This window comes from Sarcophilus harrisii, chromosome 4 (assembly GCF_902635505.1).
Source record: "Sarcophilus harrisii chromosome 4, mSarHar1.11, whole genome shotgun sequence".
NCBI lineage: Eukaryota > Metazoa > Chordata > Mammalia > Dasyuromorphia > Dasyuridae > Sarcophilus > Sarcophilus harrisii.
Genome location: NC_045429.1, coordinates 48,421,964 through 48,441,405, shown reverse-complemented (window position 1 = coordinate 48,441,405; position 19,442 = coordinate 48,421,964). Strand labels below are relative to the sequence as shown.

Sequence of the window (19,442 nt, the reverse complement as noted above, 5' to 3'; positions counted from 1 at the left end):
CTTCATATTCATTATTCTTACCCATATTCCTCTCCCCTTAAAATGGAAAGACACAGGGGTGGAGGGAGTGAGCAATTCAATAAGAGAGCCATCACTTCGAAAGACATGGACCAAAGTTGTCCAAAGGTGTTTCCACTGTGCCTTCCCTGTTGATCATTCCATTTCCTAATTATTGTCAGACTTCCCACATTCATTGACAGACTATTATAGTCAGAATGGAAGCTGAAAACTTCTAGCACTTAGAAATGCTCTTGAGACACATAAAATGTCTTTATTTAGAATGGAACACATAATACCTGCCAAATTTGCAGGTTGGAAACCATTTCCAATAAGAATTAAAAGGCTCTTTTTCCAACTGAAATAGGCCTATCAATAGATGACTTGTCTACCCATGAGAAATAGCGGGTTCTTGTCTCTGACGTTGCAATTTAGTATAAAATAGCTTTTATGATGACAGGGTACATAGGAATGATAAAACTGTTGAGATGACAGTCTAATCTTCGGAGATGACCGATCATCAATAAAAGATTAAGTAACGTAACATCCCAAATGCCAGATTACCAGTCAGTTGGCACACTCCCTGTAGCCATTTCTTCCTGAATAATGCTGAGATACCACAGCAGGAAAATGCTTTTCCTTATAAACTAGAAATAATTCCCTCTTGTCTATTCCATTCCCTTCAAAAGACAGAAAGGAAAAAAATAAAATGAAATGACCTTTGTCAAATATCTTTTTTTTTCTGACTAGCAGCTTTAAAAGACAGAATGATAAGTAATGATCAGAAATATGCTTGTTTTTCTTTTGTTTTTACACATGACTGTCCTGAGGATAATGATAGTAATTATTAAGAAGCTTGTGATTACTCATATTTAAAAAAAAGAAATAAAATACACATACAAGAATGATGAGACATGCTGGTCCTATAAAGCTCCAAATAAAGTTATTTTCTGTGCTGAGCCAACATCTGAAAAGCAAAAATAAAATAAAAATAGATATAGATGATATAGATCAAGATATATGTGCTTCTTATATTTTATACTGTATGACATTGAAAAATATAGCTATGTGGTTCTTCCTGCAAGTCCTGATAAATTTTTTCAGGAAAGTAGTATGGTATAAGAGTTAGATAAGTAGCCTTGAGTATAGGAAAGACCCTAAGTTGCAAAGAAGGTCCTTAGGTCCTAAGCTGTACTATTAACCAATAAATTCCAATGATTTCCATTTGCTTCCAGGAGCAAATACAAAATCCTTTGTCATTCAAACCCAGTGCCCTCCCACTTCTCTTTCCAGTCTTTTTACATCTTACTCTTCTATCTAGTCATTCCGTCTTCCCTGTTCTGGGTACAAGACACTTTATTTCTCAGCTCTGATCATTATCTTTGGCTCTTTCCCCATGCCTGGAATGCTTTTCCTCCTATGTTCTGATCTTCCTGACTTCCTTTAAATCCTAAATAAAATCCCATTTTCTCTAGGAAGTCTTCCCCAGTCCTTCTTGATTCCTGTGCCTTCCATCTTTTAATCATTTCCTCTGTATCCTGTATATAGTTTGTTTTGTATTATATTTGTTTGCATGTTGTTTCCCTTCTTAGACTGTAAGCTCTTGCATAGGGACTGTTTTTGTCTCTTTTTGGATCCCTGGTGAATGGCAGATAGTAGGTGCTTAAAAATGTTTATGGATGGATTGAACGATTGGTAGGAGAAGTTGTTGTTCTTAGAAGTTCCTAAAGGAAACCATAGATCTAGTACCTATCCTAAGAAAAACAAAAGTGAATAACATACAACATTTGTAATTGTAGACATACTCAGAAGGGTTTGCCAGCATCCCAGCTATTGCTGGGTTTACCAGAACATATTTCTAGAGCTGACTTATGGTTGTAAATATGCTGATTGTGAGTAAGCAAAGGGAAATTATTAGTCATCCCCCCACCCAAAAGCAGGACTATGATTATAGCAAACACTTAAATGAAATAGCAATCACTTACACTTTTGTCGTCCCATAGTATCTATATCCTAGGGCTGCTGAAAATCCAACCACCACAGCTGGACTGAGGTAGCCAAAGATATAAAAATTCTTGTGTAAGAATCCCTTGTTGTAGATGACACCAACGACAATGAGATAGAGATGGATGCCTTCGATGCACATCCATGCAAAGGCAGCTAGAAAGAAATAATGTAGCAATCCAGCAATGATTGAACAGAAGAGCTAGAAATCAACCAAAGAAAGGAAGTCATAAACACATTTTCACTAGGATTGTAAAGTATATCTTTCCCTATTGCTTAGTTATGCCAGTTGGCAGCATGATTGTGTGAATTTAAAAACTAGAAATGTTTTATTCCATAAACTAAAAGTAAAATAAATAAATGTGAAAAAAATTAGTAGTTAGGAAAGGGCTTGAACCTTGTAAAAATATTTAAAGATCAAAGGTTTAGCCTTGGAATGATCTTAAAGGAGATACTGGTGCTGCTGATCTTCATTATAGGTATAGAACCTGAACCTGCAATTTCATTATTATAGAGAATTCCCAGATAAGAAAACTCCCTTTAACAATATAGGTCAGCAATTAATTCATAGTCTTGAAGAATGGCTTAGTTCACTAAGAGGTTTAGATACTTGACTAGGGTCATATGTCATCGCTGTAATTAATATTTATATATCTCTGTAAAATTTGTAGAATACTTGACTACATTTTCTCATTTGATTCCACAAATAACCCTATTGGCAATATGACATTATATTTTCTACTTTAAAGTATGAGCCACTGAGGCTCATATTACTTAAGCTACTTGCCCAGGGTCATATCACTATTATTTGTCTGAGGTGGATTTTAAACCAAGATGTTCCTGATTCAAGACTTTAAGAGTTATGCCACATTGCCCTATCCAACTAGTTAAATGACCTCATTTTACAGGTGAGGAAACTGAGGCTCAAGGAGTTGGAATGGCTTGCCTAAAATCACATAGATTTTAATAGAGTTCTGATGTTTTGGGTTGGCCATATCATAGACTTTCCAGCTTAAGGACATCAGAGATTACCAAGTGCAATCTCTGACCTTAATGATAACTTATAAAATCTTTCACAAGTGGTCATTCAGTCTTTGCTTGAGAAGGCCAGTGAAGGAAATTCACTACTTGTCAAGTCAGCAATCCCATTTTTATAAAATTCTGTTAGGAAGTTTTGTTTTTGTTTTTGTTTATTTCCCCTTCTTTCATTGAATTGAATTTTGCCTCTTTGCGACTTCCACCCTTAACTTATCATTCTCTCCTCTGAGGCTGAATGAATGATCTATTCCCACTCCCAAGTTCACTCTCCATATTCTTGAAGGCAACAATTACATAGCCACTGAATCTTCTCTTCTCAGAATCAGTCAATCCTAGTTCTTCAGTCCATTTTCAAATGTCACAGCTCGCACTCCTTTCTCAATACCTGTATTCTTTGTAGAGAGATGTGTGATTCATCATTTTTAACTGTCAAGATCTTTTTGGATCTTTTATCATTCAATGTTGTTACTTCTTCTAGCTTTCCATCATTAGACAACTTGATATATTACTTATTCTTTTACCCATGTCACTGACAAAAATTTTGATAACAAGACTTAGGAGAAACCCATGAGAGTACTCCATTAGAAACCTCTCTTCATATTGACATTAACCCCTTAATAACTACTCTTTAGAGTCAATCTTTTGTCATGTTCTAAATCTGACAAACTATACCCTAGCCCAAAATTCTTCATCGTGTCAACAACATTATTGTGAGAGATTTCAAGGAATCCCTTAATAACATTTCACAATAGCTGATGAAATTTAACTCTGATAGTCTTGTGTTCAGATCCTAGCTTTGTCATTTCCTAATTGTGTGATGCTGTGAAAATCATTTGACCTCTGAGATTTTCATATTTGTCAAATGGAAGGTGGAGAAAGATGGATTTGGATGTTACTTTATACCTGTGCTTCTTGAGTTAAAGAGAAATTAGAAGACAAAGGTATTCAATTGTTCCTGGGGGATTTTAGATCCAAAAAGGGGAAGGCAATCTGACATGTGGAAACTAAAAAAGTTCTCATCAACCTGGATTGTATTTTCCCTATGAATGCTAATTTCATTTCTTGAGTTTCCCAAAGACTTGGATGCTAATGCTGCCACAGTTATCTATTCATGTATTTATCATCTTTATATATATGTATGTATGTATCTAGAATCTATGTCTGTCTGTCCACTCTGTACTAGCCACGTGATTCTGGCTAAGAATTCAAAGCCTCCGTTTCTTCAATTGTAAAATGGTGATTATAGCACTTATACTGCTACCCTCAGATCTATTGTATGGGGTGTGTTTTACAAAAATTAAAATGAATTTTTATGTTAAAAATTAATGTCCCTGGAATTCAGTTATTTCATCTATATAATAAAGTTGAACTACTTGACTTTTGAGTGTCCTTTAGTCTTATCCCTATGAATTAAGGTGCTTTCTTTTGTATACTGACATTACAAAGATGATCAACTCTGGTGGGATTTTTGCTAAAGAAATAAATAATAATCAGTTGAGAAATTATACCAAGAAAACCAAATTTTAGTTTTCTCCCTTCATTTTAGTCTGATTTTTGGAAAGAATTATGGTGTCAAGGAAAGGGTCAGTTGAGGGAAAATCATATTTTATAGTTGTTTCATGGGGATAGCCAATAGCTAGTAGGAAGTTAAAAACAGTCAGAAAATACCAAAGACTTACCTTATTACTATTTGTATTAATTCCAACTAGAAAAACAAGTTCTGCCAGAAAGAGACTGCAGCAAAGATTTTTGTGAATGGTGGTCCTTGTGCTTTGAATTTCACTAAAAAACCAGAAGGTGAAAATGCACATGGCGAGGCAAACCAACGAAATGATTATTCCAAGTTGGGTAATTCTTGTTAGAATATTGTAATCTTTAATACCCTGAGGACCAAAAATAAGAAAACTTTTAAGAGACTAACCCAGTAGCTTGTTATTGGACTCTCATCCTACAATAAATCTCCTTTTTAAAAATGAAACCTTAATCAAAGTGATCAGGAGGTGGAAAATGGACATCGATTTAATATTTTGGTATTTTTGATATGTTATCAGTTATAAATCACATAGGACTTAACTGCAGGAAAAATGTTTGTATTTTTGTTGCCTATGAACTAATGATTTTAAAGTATCTTTATCATTATTTGGGTGGCACAATAGATATAGCACTGGCTTTGGAGTTAAAAAGTCCTCAATTTAAATCCAACTAACACTTTGTTGTAAGAGCCTGAAATTCACTTATCTTCCTCAACATTATTTTCCTCATCTATAAAATAATACCACTTATCTGACAAGGTGGTTAAGAACATCAAATGAATAATTTGTATAAAGCACTCTGTAAATCAAGAGCTATATGATGCTAGCTAGTGTTTTAAAAACTTATTTATAATTCTAAAATAATTTATTAATAAATATCTAGGATGATGCTAATTTAATTAACTTCACAAAATGTTACAAAAACTTTTTTTAAACCAAGCAGTGATTCATTCAAAACACCTACATATGCAAATAATTGATCATATTGCCTTAATGATAATTTTTTGCCCGAGTAATAAAAGCTCTAGTTCAGTCATAAAAATAACTAGGTTTTAGATATCAAGATATAGGCATCTAGTATAATGCAACATTTATTGAGGCAGGGCAAGTAAAATATTACTGGCATTCAAAACAAAGAAATTTGGTATGCTATTACATTATTGATGAAATACATCCTGGACATAAAGATCTAGGAATGCATACGTTTAAATACAAGGTTATTTTTGTTCTGTAGAATTTACATGGTAAATTTTCCAAAGGAAGAGAGGGCAGATGAAATCAAAGATATATTCTCTTTAGGAATGCTCAAAAAACCCCCAACCTCCTACAAGTCTTATCTTGTTGATACTAACTGGTAAAACTCCCAAATGCACTTACAATAGAAGCACCTGAAGACATCAGAATGGCAAAATGTGTCAGATGATTACATTTACATGAAGTATGAGTGGAGTTGGAATGCATCAGTTCACAGCCTTCTGTAGACCAGCTGCCATTCATTGTATTACTTGAATAGTTCCAAAAAGCACACTCACTGCTGTCCTTCTCTCTAGGCTGAAAAAGAAGTGTACTGTTTTATTGAGGGAGAAAGAAAAAGAAATTTCTCATTTACTCTTGGCACATTTGAAATGGAACACTATTATATGCTCTATGAAATCAATGGAGCTGTGATTTCACTGGTTTGGGTCCTTCTAGTGGGACATTTCTTGACCTATATATACCTGCTCCTTTTGTATGCCTTTTAGGGTATATGGAGACCTACTTTAAAAAGTATTTTGTAAAATCCACATCATGAAAATTGCCCTTGAATAAACAGACATATTCCAATATCACATGCCTTTGGTGACATCACATCTTTTAAAATAATAAGACGCTAAGTAATAGGAGAAATAATTATCAGACATTTATTGTATTCACCCCTGCAGATTAAAAAGTTCAGATAAGAAATTGGCCCTGATCTTGAATTAATTGATTAATAGTGGGATAAGTTACCAATTAAAATGGAGAAAAAGAATACAGATGAAGAAGAAGAGGAAGAGAAAGAAAAAAAAAGACAAGAAGGGGATGAGGAAGGAGAATGCTAAATATTATTATTACCATTTTGTGAAAGTTTAAACAAAGATCAATTTAAGGCGTTGTTTCACATCACACATTTGCTCTTTCCAAGTCCATCTGTTCTTTCTACTCTCTGTTCATGCTTTAACATGCTCACCAGCTTCTAAATTATTGCCCTTCATGATTATTTTTATCAAAGAATCTTCTTTGATTAAATTTCTCAAAAACAATTTATTTGGCTTTAAAAAGGAAATTGGCTCAGAAGCATGCTGAATGGACTTTGTGGGATGGACTCTGAAACATTTTAAATATCTTTTTAAAAATTCCATATAGAGGAGAGTCAAAGAAATCAGATCTACAAAAGGGACTCCTAAATTATATACCACCCAGAGTTCAGAATGTAAGAGGATTCTTATTGAATAGTTTGGCTACTCTGGAAATCCAAAACCCAGGCAAGATGACTATTTCCTTATGAGCACAAATAAAAATATTGAATTTTGTACAAAGTCTACATGTTGGTGTTCATTCCATTGCCAATAATCTTTCTGACATTTGACCCACAAAGATGCTAATAATATTGTGACTTGAATTTTGAAGCACTTGGGTCAGTTTCCTATAGTAGTATCCTTGAATGTTATATTTTATCTTTGCATTTTCTGTCCTTGTACTCTTACTCTCTACTAGTGTGTGTGTGTGTGTGTGTGTGTGTGTGTGTGTGTGTATGTGTGTTTGTATGTGTGTGTGTGCATGTTTATGTGGAATTGGTAATGTGTTGGACTTCGGAAGTCTATGCAAGATTTCTTTTTTATGATGGGTTGTTGTATTTTAGACATATTGGTGAGAATAAATTATAATTTATTTCTGTAGAATATTAATTGATTAACCTCCATTTATTAAGTAACCACTGTGCATTAAGTTAGGTATTTAAGATAAAGTATCTAAGTACTTAAGACAAATTGTCTAAATTTTGTTTATGTATTTATGAATATGTACATATGTGTATATATACATGCATATAAAAATGAAACAATTATTGTCATCAAAGAGCTTACATTCTGAGTGTCACGGTGTGTATACAGATACATTCATATAAAATAAATACAAATTTATTTTGGAAGAGTAGTAAAACTAAGTCAGAATATAAGTGAATCAGAAAAGGCTCACAGTTGGTAGAGCACCAGTCCTGAAATCAGGAGGACCTGAATTCAAATCTAGCCTTGGACACTTAATACTTCCTAACTATGTGACCCTGGGCAAAACACTTAACCTCTACCTCAGCAAAAAAAGAAAGAAAAAAAGAAAGAAACTAGGGTTTATTAGAAGTACAGAAAATAAGAGAGTGCATTCTAAGTAATGAGGCAGTTTGTACAAAGATATGGAGATCAAAGATATTCTATGTGAAAAATAAAAAAAAAAAGATTAGTTTTGTTAGAATAGTGTGTAAAAAAGAGTAATGCAAATAACCCCCTGAAGCCAGCTAAAAATGAATTTTAAATTCCAAACAGAGGAGTTTGTATTTGCTCCTTGGCATAATAGGGAACCATTGAAATTTATTGAAGTGACTTGGTCAATATACTTTAGAAAAATCATTTTGGCAACTGTGTGGTTGATGGATTGGAAAAGAGAGAGATAATAGTGGGAGGTTATTATAATAATCTATATTAATCTAATATATCCTGCACTAGATTTATATCTATGTGAATTGAGAAAAGTTATGGATTTAAGGTGTGGATTCAAAAATGATGGATTCAAACCTAAAAGATGACAACTGACTGGATATATGGAGTGAAGAAGAGTGGAGGGCTGAAGAAAACTAAAAAAATTCTAATCTGGGTGACTGAAAAAATTGTGGTGCTCTATTGAGAATTTAAGAAAAGGAAGTGGATTATAGGGTGGGAAGGCAGAAGATAGTAGGCTGTGTTTAAAAAATATTGAATTTGACAGAACATCTAGCTTTAAACGTCCTAAGAGACAACATGACATAGCGGATAGAGTGATAGTGGGGTGAATAAAGCCCGTGTTGTCTCTGAAATTTACTAACAATGTGACCATGGGCTAGTCACCTAAATTCATGGAGCTCCAAACAACTTTCTAAGACAAAATATTGCAGAGAAGTCAACAGTCAGCACCAGTAGGAATTTTCAGTACCAAGTAGTCCTCATAACAATGGAATTATATAGCAAGACCACAGAAAAAGATATTTTCAAAGATTCAGTCAACAAGTGTCTATTAAATACTTATTGTGTGCCAAGAGATGTGCCAAGTATTAGAGCTGCTAAGAAGTGCAAAAATAGATGATCTTCAGGATCTCACATTTGTTTCTTATAGTGTGCTACTAAGAAGAGGTATGTGTGAGAGTGAGCGTGTGTGTGTATGCACGTGTGTGTGTTGAAAAAAAATCTTATACAAGTACCCAGAAACATTTTACATCCTTATCAGCATTTTATAAATAAGCTAAATGAATGCTACACAGAGGAATCTGTGATAAGAAACATCTTAGAAGTTATTAATCCTTTCAACTGAACATTAGCAAAAAAGATATCCAGAGCATAAATGACAGTGGTAAGATAGTTGTTGTTTAGTCATTTTCCACTCATATCCAGTTCTTTGTGACTCTAATTGGATTTTTCTTGACAAAAATACTGGAGTGGTTTTCTGTTTCCTTCTCTAGCTCATTTTACAAGTGAAGAAGCTGAGACAGAGTTAAATGACTTGCCAGTAAGTGTCTGAAGCTGGATTTGAACTCAGGAAGATGAGTCTTCCTGGTTCTATACTTGGCACTCTATTTACCTTTTAGAAGATAAGATAATATATACTCAATAAATATTTGCCAAATAAATGGATGGCGTGACCTCTTATTTCATTTATATGATAACTGATATGAAGGTGATTCAATTCCTTCCATAGTATAGCATCTCACTAGTCTATGGATAGAGATATCACATTTTGAGTAATATTAATCAAAATAATGTTTCTAGGATTTAAAACCACACCCTCTGCTTCTTTTTCATTTTATTTCATTTCTTTTTCTTTCCCTTTTCCTCTCTCCCCTTTTCTTCCTTTCTCTTTTTTTCTCTTTGTCTCTGTCTCTGTGTCTCTTTCTCTCCTCCATAAGCAAAAGGAGACCATGCAAGATTAACTTTTTGTTTAAGGGTGGCCGAGGCCAATTCATCACCTGTTGTCTAATCTGTTGGGGACAAGTCTCTACCAAAGCTAGCTTGATTATAGAACAGAAAACAATTTCTTAAATACTTTGAGTTCTTTATGCCTGGTAGACCCTACAGACCTTGAGGTTCAATGGTAGAACCTTTGAGAAACTTGTATCTTATCAATATTAAGATGAATACTGGAATGGACTCATTCCAGTCAAGGTCAAGGGTGACTCGAAAGTTCTTGTGAGGCAAAGAAAAGCTTTTCATTCTTTGTGTGTACCACAAGGAGACAACTCAGTTCATGTAATATTCAAGTACTTTCCCTCAAAGTGGCCATGAGGAACAAAGGAAAAGGGTCCATTAGGAAGATGCAGATTGTGCTCTAACAACTGTCACTGAAAATGTAACAAAATTTGAAGGATTTAAAAAATATCACTCCAAACTAAGCAAGTAAATACTTTGATACTCAATTTCCTTCCCTGAGAAGGTGAACACAGGGGAGAACAAAAAAAATGTTGAAAGAAAATGATTTGAGAATTAGAAATGAAAGAAACAAAGACTTGCAGATGACTCAGAAGCCTCATGCCTGCGTATTATGAGTATTTGTTTAAGAATTAGAATAGATTGGAATTGACCAGCATGGATGCATATCAGAAGGAATAAAATTTATTGTCTATTAACAAACATGAAATTACTCATTTCTGATGTGGGAATCACTTATGGATTGGCTTTTTCAGTGAAATCACCTACTAATTAAAACAAAGGACAAAATTACCACCATGTTGAAAGATACAATAAAGATGAGAAGACACTGAATGCTAGCAAAACAACTCCAATTGAATTTATTTAAATGATCTGTTTACTATTCAAAATGAGAAAAGGATAAAAATAAGTGTTTTGACTCAATTATCCTTATTTGTAGGAGAAATATGGCTGATGTAAATCAATGACCACAAGGAGGAAATTAAAGACTTTAGGGGAAAACAACATAAGTGGTGAAAGGACTTGAAACCATGCTTCTGAGAATTGGACACATTGAATGGACGTATAGGCATATAGAATGGACACAAGGAATTGAACATATAAAATGCTTGGCCTAAAGAAGAAAGGTGTGTGTGTGTGTGTGTGTGTGTGTGTGTGCGCGCGCACATGAAATATCTTTTAGAGTAGAAGAAGGATTTGAATTTTTAGAGGGCAGAATCAGGAGCCAAAAGTGTGAAAGTCAAAGAGAAAATGTTAAATTTAAGGGGAAAAACATTACTAGTAATTAGAGGTATTCAGAAAATGAATAGGAAATAAAGAGTTTTAGATCATTAGAAGTCTTCAAGCAGCAATCAGGTTACCATCTATCTACTTATATATATATATGTGGCCTTTGTCATGGTGGCTAACATACAGTATGTGCATAATAAATGTTCCTTGATTGTTTGATAGTAGAAGAGAAAATTCTTGTTCAGGTATAAGTTAAAAACCAACTGACCTTGAAGTTTCCTTCTAACTCTGTTATTGCTGAAAGAAAATAGGCTGATTTTCTGTTTCTGAAAAATCTGTTTTCATTTCTGAAATTGTTCACACCTTTTTTTTTTCTCAACATGATGTTCCACAATATGTTTAATGTTGCTTATTCCTATTTACTTACTTTCCTCAAGTTTGTTTCTCTCTACTGTACGATGTGTTTGTTGTTGTACAGTGACATATTTTTGTTTGTGTGTAGGCATGCCTAGCCCTTTTGTTATAGCAAATGCATCTTTTTTTTCTCTATTAAGTATGGAAATGATTGGTCAACTTCAAGTTTCTCCATATGGCTTTACTGAGACATTTTAATCATGCACTAAGATGTTACTTTATAATAGTACTATACTCCTGAAAAAAATCAAGACATTTTCAACTACTCCATATGTGAGAAGTGGGGAATAAAAATAATAACTTCCATTTATATAGCTATCTAAATGATCTCATTTTATCCCTAAAACAACTCTTTGATGTAGAGAGTTCAGGTAGGATGATCTTCATTTTATAGAAGAGATTGTGCACTGATAGAAAGGGCAATGCTCCTACTGGCTCATAATTTCTCTAGAGCCAGGAAGGATTTTAGAAGTCATACAATCCAACTCCTTCATTTTACAGATAAAGAAACTGAGAGCAGAGAAGTTTCCATGGTCATAAAGTAAGTGGAAAATCTGGGATCAAAAAATAGATTTTCTAACCCTGTTCAATGCTTTCTCCACCACTGCCTTCAAGCTTAGGGTACATGAAATCTTGGAAGTATAAAAATAATGATCTACTGGGTCTTGTGATTCTTCTGTTATTTCCTCCATGTTATGTTTTTTTTTTCTACATAAAAAGAAACTTTTATACTTTAATGGATTTATAATTCAATAATGGTGTTATTCCCTCCCATGGTAAATCTACCCCTTATCTGTGTATTCCCATAAAGTTTCCACTATGAATCCACCCAGTGTTCTAGATATGTTGCTCTCATCCCTTGACATGTTGAGGGAACCAAGAAAGTATGAGGTTTGATTATTTGTCATCTATTGATCTTGCTATTATTTACATTGTCTCTGCATATTTGCCCAAAAGGAATCCAGTGATCCTCCCACTATTTAGTCCTGGGTCTGGTTCATTTCTCTCTCTTAGTGTCTGTCATAACAAATGAATAGAACAATAAGGAGATGAAAAATGAATGTGTGAATGCACGAGTGGATAACTGAATAAATCATTAAGTACTCACTATGTGCCAAGCATTGTGCTAAATGCTGGGAATACAAAAACAGATGCAAAGACAATGTATGTTCTTAAGAATATTTCACTGTACAGTCATAGGGAGAGACGACACATGTACAACTATTCTGGTCCAGGAAGTTATAGGATTGGTCACTGGGACTACAGAGTCACTTCAAATTCCTTTTCTAGGAACAATAGCAGTTGGTTTGATCATGTTCCAGAAATGGAGTGGGCGTAGGTGGGAAACTATAACCACAGAAGCAAGGCATGCTTTTTTTTTTTTTTTAATTTTTTTTTTGTATTCCCTCGTGCCTGGCACAGAATAGCATTAGTAAATGTTGACTTTAAGTTAGGGGAGTAGGAGGTAGACTTCATGAAGAATAACTAGGAAGATTGAAGGGCTAATGCCTATGGCTTTTGGTCTAGAAAACAACTATTTTCTTTTCTTTTGTTTTTAGAGTTAAATGTGCAATTTTAAAAACTTATTTGCATATTTATCATACTAAGCAAGAAAAATCAGATCAAGAGGTGAAAGAAAAACAAAACAAAACAAAAGAAAAAAAAACATAAGGAAACAAACAAACAACAACAACAAAAGTGAAATTACTATACTTTGATTCATATTCAGTCTCCATAGTTCTCTATCTGGATGCCAATAGCTCTTTCCATCATAAGTCTTTTGGAATTATCTCATTGCAACTATTTTCTTCATCAATGACAGTAGAGCTATCATATATACATTGTAATATTGTAGAATCTCAGGGTTGCAAGGCCCCTTAGGTATCATTCAGTCCAATGTGTCCCTAAACTATTACCTCTACAACATAATTACAAGTATTCATCTAAAATTCTCTGGATCTCAAGTGACTGGGCATTCACTGACTTGGGAAGAAGATCATTTCAGAATCCCTAGGAAAAGGACAGTAAAAGCAACTAAGCAATATACTCAAACAAGGTCTGTTCTGGAGGTGGTAATTTTGAGGCCATTGAAAGATTCAATCTCAAGATGTAAAAGAATAATTTAAAAAGAGACCGTGTTTTTTATTTGGGGGAGGTTAAAAAAGTTCAAAGGAAAGTAATAAAAAGACTTGTGCTAACTTTCCAATGAAACATTTTTGGACTACTGCTACTTAATCTCTTTGGTGAATTTATTTATAACCAGGGCCAAACAGTTTGAAAGTCCTGTGCGACATATCAATTGGAAACAAGGCACATGAATTCCCTTCCTATGAAAGTGATATATTTCAACTAGACCCTACGACTTCACATTTTCTTGTAGTATAACACATTTTCTTGAGGAAAAAGAGACTTTCTAAGTAAACAAGATCCTTAACACAAAAATAAAGTCTGTTTAATTTTAGTTTCTCTCTCTCTCTCTCTCTCTCTCTCTCTCTCTCTGTCTCTCTCTGTCTTTCTCTCTGTCTGTCTCTATCTCTCTCTCTCTCTGTTTCTCTTTCTCTCTGTATTTCTCTGTCTCTTTCTTCATCCATATTTCCAATCTCTCTCTCCTCTCTATCTCTATCTCTGTTTTTCTCCTTCCCTCTCTCTCCATTTCTCCTTCCTCTCCTCCTATATATTTCTAACAAGTAAATATATAGATGGATAGCTATAATTACATAAAGAAATTAGATAAGTAGATTTACCAATATTTCCAAACATGATGCCAACAACTTACCTTTACATGACTTAATGTAAACATGATTTTTTCAAGTTGGTAGAATGCAGATGGTTTTGCACTAACTGAGACAGATACAATGGAGGAGATCACGATTTCTTCCTGTTCAGGGTTATTGTTGCTTTCTGTTTCCTGGGAGGCACTCAGAGATGATGAAAGCATAGCTCCAATGCTCTTATAATGCAAAAACACGACTACAACAGTGCCTGTTAAACAAATAGCATATTTAGTGTACTTTTCCATAGAAAATGTATGAGATCTTGACAGAAGCTTAATATGTTCTATTTTTCATTAAAACATGAAAAGTCATATGGAATATTTTGAAAAAATGGAAAAGCTTCAAACTGAAAAAAAAAAGTCTTGTTGATTTATCTGTATACATCTTGTGGCTTTCCAGTAAAATGTAAGTACCTTGAGGGTAGGGACTGATTTTCATTTTTATTTTTGTCTCTTTATTACCTAACACAGTGTCTTAAATAAAGCAAGTATTTAATCAAGGCTAATTGAATTGAATGCATCAGGCATTTACTTGGCATGCAAAGGAAAAGGCAAGGTAGAAAACTTTTAGGAATACAATCCACAAACACCTGTGATTAAGAGTTGGTATTCTTTTTATGAATAAATCATTAAGCACTCACTATATGCCAAGCATTGTGCTCTGAATTATTTGCAGAATATGTTGAAAACATTTTTATTTTATTTCATCCTAAAATCCAGGATAAAGATGAATAATGTAAAGAAAATTTGAAGTGTACAAACAGGAAAATTATATGCTTAGTATTCATTCATTTGCATTCATTCACATTTTTGATAAAAGAGGCAGTTCTGGATGAAAATTGTTAGATTTTTATAATCTGAGAATAATTTTATAATTTCATAATTATATTTATAATAATAAAAATAAAGATTCATATCTTTATTGAATGTAATATGCCAGTTAAGTGGATTTGTGACTATCTTACAAATAGCAATTTGTGAGTTATTTCCAGAGCAATTCCAGAGGTTACTTTTTGTGGTTTCCCAGTCATTGAAGAAATCTTGTCTACATTCTTGACATGATTTAGGGAAGCCATAGTGTGTTCAAATATATAAAGGTCCATTAATGTGGAAGAAAAATTAGATATATCAAATGGAACTATGATCAGTGGGTGAAAATGACAGAGATAGGTTTCTGTTCAGAGTGAGGAAGATGAAGGTAACAACTTGAGCCAAGCAAAAAACAGAATGTTTTGGAATTCAGTGAGCTCCCTGTCATTGGAAATTGCTAAACATAGGATAGTGATCTTTTCTCAAAGAAATTCCTGCATTGGATTAGAAGTTGAACAAAATCATCTTTAAGACAATGTTCTAGTTCTAATGTCTACGATTCTATAATTCTCATTTTGGTTTCTAAACATGCAGAGTTTCTGTGGTAGGAAACTTACTACTTTGAAGGCTACCACATTCCATCTTCATCCCTCTAATTCCATTTATTAATCCTAGTCTTAAATTCTGGAGCAGCATAAAATTAGTCTAATCCATTTATCCACATGCCAGTCCCTTAAGCATCTTAGAATTAGTCTTATCTTTTCCAGGCTAAGCATCCCTAATTCCTTCAATGGGTATTAACTTAACACCATTTCTAGAAGTTTCACCATCTTGCTAAATTATGTCTAGATACTAACTAGTTTGTTATGGTTCCTGTGAAAAATGTATCTTAAGAACTATTGGTGCATTTTAGAGTGAAAGTCTTTACTGACTTCTTAGACTATTAGATGTAGAAATGGTTCTTGATATTGTTTAGGCCAGATACTTTATTTTAATAATTTTTGTTGTTGTTTTTTAGTTGTATCCCTACTCTTTGTGACCTTGGCAAAGACACTGGAAGGTTTGGCCATTTCCTTCTCTAGCTCATTTCACAGATGAGGAAACTGAGGATAACAGGGTTAAATGACTTGTCCAGGATCATTCAGATTAAGTGAGGCCAGATTTGAACTTGGTAATATGAGTCTTCTTGACTTTTCACTTGGTACTCTATCCCCTGTGCCACCTGGCTGCCCAAAAGCTCAAAGAGGTTATCATTTGTTCAAGATCAAAGTGGTGGGAAAACTGGGACCAGAATCCAGATCTCCTTGCTTTCAGGTCTGTGTCTTTTCCACTGAAGTGTTTCTAATAAGTATAGCATATTTCTATTAAGCTAATCAAAGACTGCATAGATTTCTTTAGTAACCACAATATGCTTATGTTGAACTTTTGGTTAATTATAATTCCCAGAACTTTTCATATGAATTGCTTTAGAGTTAGTTCATTTCCAGCCTCTATTGTGAGAGGATCTGGAGGTTGCTGTTTTGATTTTGATTTTTATATTCATGGCCCCAGAAGCTCTTAGCATATAACAGGTGCTTAATAAAATGTATGTTGGTTGATTGGTTCATTCTTGCTAAATTTCATTTATTGGTTTTGGTCTATCATTATAATCTATTGAGATAATTTTGAATCTGGTCTTTAATTGAAAGTGACATCTCTCCATTTTATGCCATCTGCAAATTTTGTCAGCATGTTTTCTCTCCTTTCACGCAACTCAATGAAAAATGTTGAATAAAACAGAGTCAAAACCACATGACCAGGGCTGGAAAATAGGCTCAGATAGTCACAAATCCACTTAATTGGCATATTACATCATACTTTCTTTGAAAAAGGGCTTCACTATCCTACTTAAAATGTTTGTTCTACTGTTTCAGATTAGGAAGAGCATTCTATTAAATGGAGAAAATGGCATCAAGACAAGAATTAATAGCTTTTATCCTTTCTTGTTATCTATAAACATGATATCTTTTGCTCTAGGCAACAGATCTATCTTTTTACTCTTCTAAGTTAAAATATCATTTTGCTTTTAAAAGCAATTTTGAAAGCTTCATTTTTTCCTGATTCTTACATGTACCATTCTTCAGATCTCAGTTTTGAATGAATTCTTGGTTATACTCACATGTCCTCTCTTTCATGGTACAGTGGCTTGGCTACTGGATCTGGACTCAAGAAAACCTGGCTTTGAATCCTGCCTACTTGGGTTACTACAAGTCAATCATTTAATCTCTAGGTGCTGGTCCTTCAATTTCTTCATTTCTAAAATGTGGGGACTTTATAGCCTCCAAGCTCTCTCACAACTCTACAATGGATTCCATGATCTCTTGTATGCATTCTTTTAAATTATGAATTCATAAAACCTTATTCTGCAACACATGGGTTCCTTTACATGCTTCTTTTTTTCTTTCTAATATATATTAAACATTTTAGCCAGGTTTTCATTTTATAGATTTTCCCTCCCCTTTTTGTTGTTGCTAAAAATGCAGCTAAATAGTGAATAAATTGGAAATTTGACCAGTGAGATGGGACTATTGCAATTATCTGGACTTTTCCTCTGAAACCTTAAATAAAAGGAAATCTTAAGTGTAAGAAAACACACACACACACACACACACACACACACACACACACACACACACAAGTCTAGTTCATTTGTCTGAAGACTAATATTCCTATTGTAAACTTTTACTCTAAAATACACAAAGAACCACTGAAGTAAAAATATTGAAATGTCTCCATGGAAAAAGCTATTATTTGCCATGGAAATCTGGGTGAGTTCATGGATATTGCAGGGGGTGAAGTAGGCAAGGATGAAGGGACTGGTTTCTGCCTACTTTCCCTGATTTGGAATGAATATGTCCCCAATGAAATCTTTAAAAATATACAAGTTAATAGAATAAATGCAAATTTACATAAAAGAAACTATATAACCTCTGATATCCCAAAGATCTAACTTAATAACCCTTCCAATAATTCATCCTCATAATTTCTTGATATTCTCAGTGCATTTCTCTAGTGAAATTAATCACCTGTGTTGAGCTATCTCTTCTACAGGCACAGCATTGAGAGTCTAGCTAATGAGTGTTTGGGTAGCGGATAATAGCTGAACAAAGTGAACAGAGATGGGGCATAGAACTTGATATATGACAGATCCTTCTGCCAAACCTGGCCTAAAAGGGAAATGACTGACTGTGGGGTTTATAATGGGAAAGATCCTATGACCAGGGACCTACTGGTGATTTTCAAGCAAACTAGTCTGCTCTTTAGCAATAGCAGAATATGGATATGAGATTGTAAGAACAAGAGGGAGAGAAAAATGGGTGATTACTCTTCATTCACAGTGTCCTACCTCTCTTGGAGGACAAACTATATGCTTCTTTGAACTATAGTTATTCTTATACATATCTCTTCATCCCTATTAGCTCATATATTATTTAAAGGTTAAGTATCTTCCTCATTGTATATTTTCATGCACAGAGTAGAATGCAGTAAATGTTTATTGAGCTAAACCCTGAAAAATAAAAAAAAACTTTTAAGTGCTTATTATGTGCAAAACATAGAACAGAATATATGTTTATTTGTGACAATTTAGTGAATAATTATTCTTGATGCATGTTATAGATATTTTTTTTCAACAAATTCAATTCAACAGGTATATGCATTCTATTATATGATGTATACATATACACAAATATATAATATGGTTATACATACACATACACATATATATGCAATATATAAACACATATGTATATGTACACACATGTGTATATATGAATCAAATTCACTCCAGTACTTTGTAAAGAATAGTCATTAGAAATATTGTTGTTCAGTCATATCTCATTCTGTGATCCCTTTTGGGGTTTTCTTGGCAAAGATACTGGAATGATTTTCCATTTCCTTCTCCATCTCATTTTACATATGAGGAAACTGAGGCAAATAGCGTTAAGTGACTAGTCCAGAGTCGCTAGTAAGTATCTGAGGCCAGATTTGAATCAGGATGAGGAGTCTTCCTGACTCCAGAGTGGGCACTCAATCCACTATATTACTTGATTGCCTCATTTTTTTTAATAGAAATTTGCTGAGTTTGAAAAAAAAACCCACTGTAATGTGTTAAGAATACACACACACACACACACACACACACACACACAAACAAACACAATTTTATATTTATTCAGCTCAGTATTCTGACATTATACACACAAACACATACAAACGTAATTTGGTTCTCACCAGTGATTTCACTGGCATAGGAAACATTCCCACAAACAATTTATATTGGTTTTTTCTATACAACGTAAAGTCTTAAAGAGTTGTCAAGATCACTGAGAGATTGATTAAGTGATATATTCAGGGTCACAAAAATAGTATATATCAAAACCTCTTGGCTCTGAGGTCACTATTTCTGTGACATAATCT

The 19,442-nt window shown here is 33.8% G+C and overlaps 1 protein-coding gene across 2 annotated transcripts in view; it reads right to left on the bottom strand.

Moving 5' to 3' along the window:
* ADGRL4 (adhesion G protein-coupled receptor L4) overlaps positions 1-19,442 on the bottom strand; it is a 128,277-nt gene that overhangs the window by 24,226 nt on the left and 84,609 nt on the right. For both annotated transcript variants that reach the window (XM_023501736.2, XM_031936783.1), the window contains 5 exons: positions 14,178-14,383; positions 5,949-6,122; positions 4,719-4,922; positions 1,983-2,203; positions 898-964 (listed from right to left, as the gene is read on the bottom strand). In XM_023501736.2, the coding sequence (XP_023357504.1) occupies positions 898-964; positions 1,983-2,203; positions 4,719-4,922; positions 5,949-6,122; positions 14,178-14,383 (872 nt within the window). The remainder of the gene's footprint in view (positions 1-897; positions 965-1,982; positions 2,204-4,718; positions 4,923-5,948; positions 6,123-14,177; positions 14,384-19,442) is intronic.